This window comes from Naegleria gruberi (assembly GCF_000004985.1).
Source record: "Naegleria gruberi genomic scaffold NAEGRscaffold_220, whole genome shotgun sequence".
Taxonomy (NCBI): Eukaryota; Heterolobosea; class Eutetramitea; order Acrasida; family Naegleriidae; genus Naegleria; species Naegleria gruberi.
Window position 1 is genome coordinate 1,165 of NW_003163122.1, and position 2,845 is coordinate 4,009.

The window sequence follows — 2,845 nt, forward strand, 5'->3', positions numbered from 1 at the left end:
TCTGATAGAAGTTGAGAAAGAAGCAATAAACAGTCTACTTGTTAGAATCTATTTTGCAATCTATTTTATAAGTATTTTAGATTACTTTTCCATAAATTCTTAGTCTCTTCTAATCAAATCAAATTGTCTTGTAATTGATTTAGCTTTTGAATTTGGGTTTCATCAACAAAGATTGTTGCGATGAAAATTAGAGATTTATAAAATAATAAAGTCCTTAATCCAATAATGTGATAAATGTTGCTTTATGGTGTAATTTCAGCTTCAGATGTATAAATATTTTTCAACAAATAATTTGTGGTGCTTAGGTTTCATGTTCAAGTTCAAATGGAAATTGGTTTAGATGAATGAGAATGGTCGTTTACAAATCTAAGATTCACACTCGTGAAATGTCAAAGAATCAATATTTGGTTGATGATATTTAAGTATTCTAAATACTACTATCTTATATATAGTGTTTGTACAAAATCATAAACATGTAATCTCGTTATGTGGAATGCTAAGTATATCCGATATGACATACCTGTCTTGGAGTATTTGATGGTAACTTCTTCTTATATACGCCGCGTTTCCAATAATGACATTATATGATCAATTTGTTTGGTTGATAGTAGAAACACCATCAATTTGTCTATTCAAAGCTGATTTAACTAAACCTACAGCCCTGAAAAGTTAGCCAAATATTCAAAGTTAATATCATCAAGGAAAGCATATCAATGTTAATAACGCACACCGAAAACTTTGAGTAGCAATAGTACACTTTCGCTAATTAAATAGGAATCATTGACGTTATATTATAACCTAAGTACACAAATAAAACACTATCCGACGCGGGTAAAGATGCAAATCGTCAGGTAACATATTAAATTTCCGTTATAACAATAGAACGGATTAACCTATTATGTTAAGTGAATGTTACACCTAAAAGTGATCTAACTAAATAGTTATTTAACAGACAAATACGTACCTATTTACTTAACCAACAATTTGGTTCTCAAGACGTATGGCTTGATTTATAATTTTGTTCAGTACCTAAATTATAGTGAATTCCTTGCCAATTTTTGTTCTCTTCGTACATTAGCTTCTCAAAGTAATGAATTGAGATGCGAACTTGATAAGGAATTGGACTTAATTGAACGAAACAATATGAGTGGCATTCAAGATATTTTCGAATTCATTGGAAAAGCAAGTGAAATAATTTTTGAGCACTTTATTATAAATTTGAACAACAAATCAAACAAAAAAGAAGACAAATTATTAATCACCGTGAGTAGCGCTAGTGGAAAATCTCTTTTACAAATAGAAAAACATACAGGTGGTGAAAGTTGGTGAATATGATGAAAGTTACTTTTATACCTCAAAAAAAACCAAGTTCTAGCCCAATGTCAATCAATAATCTTCACAATTTGTGACGAGTATTAGAAATTCAAAAGAGCTGCTGAACTTAATACAGAACTATATAATTATTTATTTACATATTTTACTTTAATATTAAACTAATCATTCAATATTATAAATTTCAGAATATAAACCAAAATGATCACTCATACATGTATAATCCAAACTAAAAGATTGTTTTAATTTTAATTGATCTTGTTCATTTAAAATTAATTTTTCATTTCCAATAATTTTAATTTCTTTTGGAATATAATTTTTAGAATTTAATAAAATTCTATCTAATCTTTGACCTTTTCTATTATTTTGATATAAAAATGTTTTACCTTCTATATTTGGATATAAATAATACCAAATATCTTTATAATCTTTATAATTACCTGTTAATAATTGATCATTTTCAATTGAAGATGAATCAAAATTAAAATCACCCATTAACATTTTAATTTCTGTATTTGGATATTGATTATAAATAGAATAAATTTCATTTAATTGTACATGTCTTCTTTCTTTAGATGATAATGATTCTAAATGTACTGTTCCAATTATAGCATAGGTTGGTATTAATTTTTCTAATTCTTCAATATTACTATTAATATCATTATTATTAATAGAATTTAAATATTTTAAATAAATATCTAAATTTGGTATATTTTTAGCAAAAGTACAATTAATTAAACATCTACCCATTCTAGTTGTTAATTTATTAATTTTAATATCTAAAATAGGTAAATTTTTTTTAATTAAAATCATAACACCATATGGATCAATAGAATTACCATCTATATCAGATATAATATAATTATTTTTAATAAAATCATTTTTAGTAATAAAATCAATTACATATAAAGGTATTACTTCTTGTAAACATATAATATCTACATTTAAATTTTTAAATACATTTAATTGTTCTGTATATCTTTGATCTTGTAATATATTTGCAAACCATGTATTTAATGTTATTATTTTTAATTCTTTAGGAAATTCAATCATTTCATTATATATATTTTTAATTATATTTTCATTATTATTTAAATTATTTAAATTATTTTCAATTCTAATCCATGAATTGTTATTATTACAATAAATAAATTTTCTATTAAATAATTTTGATTTTTCATCTTGTTCATTTCTTAAGGCTTGTTCATATCTTTCTTTAAAATCAACTACATGTTGATTGGTTGGTTTTTTTAATTTTGATTTAATTGAATTTAATTCATTACCATTTATATTTGATATAAAATTATTTATAAAAGTATTATTATTATTATTAGTGGTATTAGTACTAGTATTATTTACTACTAATGGTTGTTGTTGCAGTGGTGGAGGAGGTGGAACATTTGATGATGATGAATTGATCATTTTTTTTTGATTTAGTTGTCAAGTAGTTATGAATTGGTAAGAGTTCATTTGTTCTATTTTCTTTGAATGAACTTTGAACTTGTAATATTCA

At 24.1% G+C, this 2,845-nt stretch overlaps 2 protein-coding genes across 2 annotated transcripts in view; both read right to left on the reverse strand.

Annotated features, from left to right (window-relative positions):
• Positions 1 to 1,075, reverse strand: part of NAEGRDRAFT_82350 (uncharacterized protein) — a gene marked incomplete at its 5' end in the record, with an annotated part of 2,077 nt that extends 1,002 nt beyond the window's left edge. The window contains one exon of the mRNA XM_002668429.1: positions 1,030 to 1,075. Within this exon, the coding sequence (XP_002668475.1) occupies positions 1,030 to 1,075 (46 nt within the window). The remainder of the gene's footprint in view (positions 1 to 1,029) is intronic.
• A 422-nt stretch (positions 1,076 to 1,497) lies between these two features.
• NAEGRDRAFT_76611 (uncharacterized protein) lies at positions 1,498 to 2,754 on the reverse strand (the record flags this gene model as incomplete). Its single annotated transcript, XM_002668430.1, has 1 exon — positions 1,498 to 2,754. The coding sequence occupies one exon, from the start codon at positions 2,752 to 2,754 to the stop codon at positions 1,498 to 1,500; it is 1,257 nt and encodes a 418-aa protein (XP_002668476.1).
• Between the last annotated feature and the right edge of the window lie 91 nt (positions 2,755 to 2,845).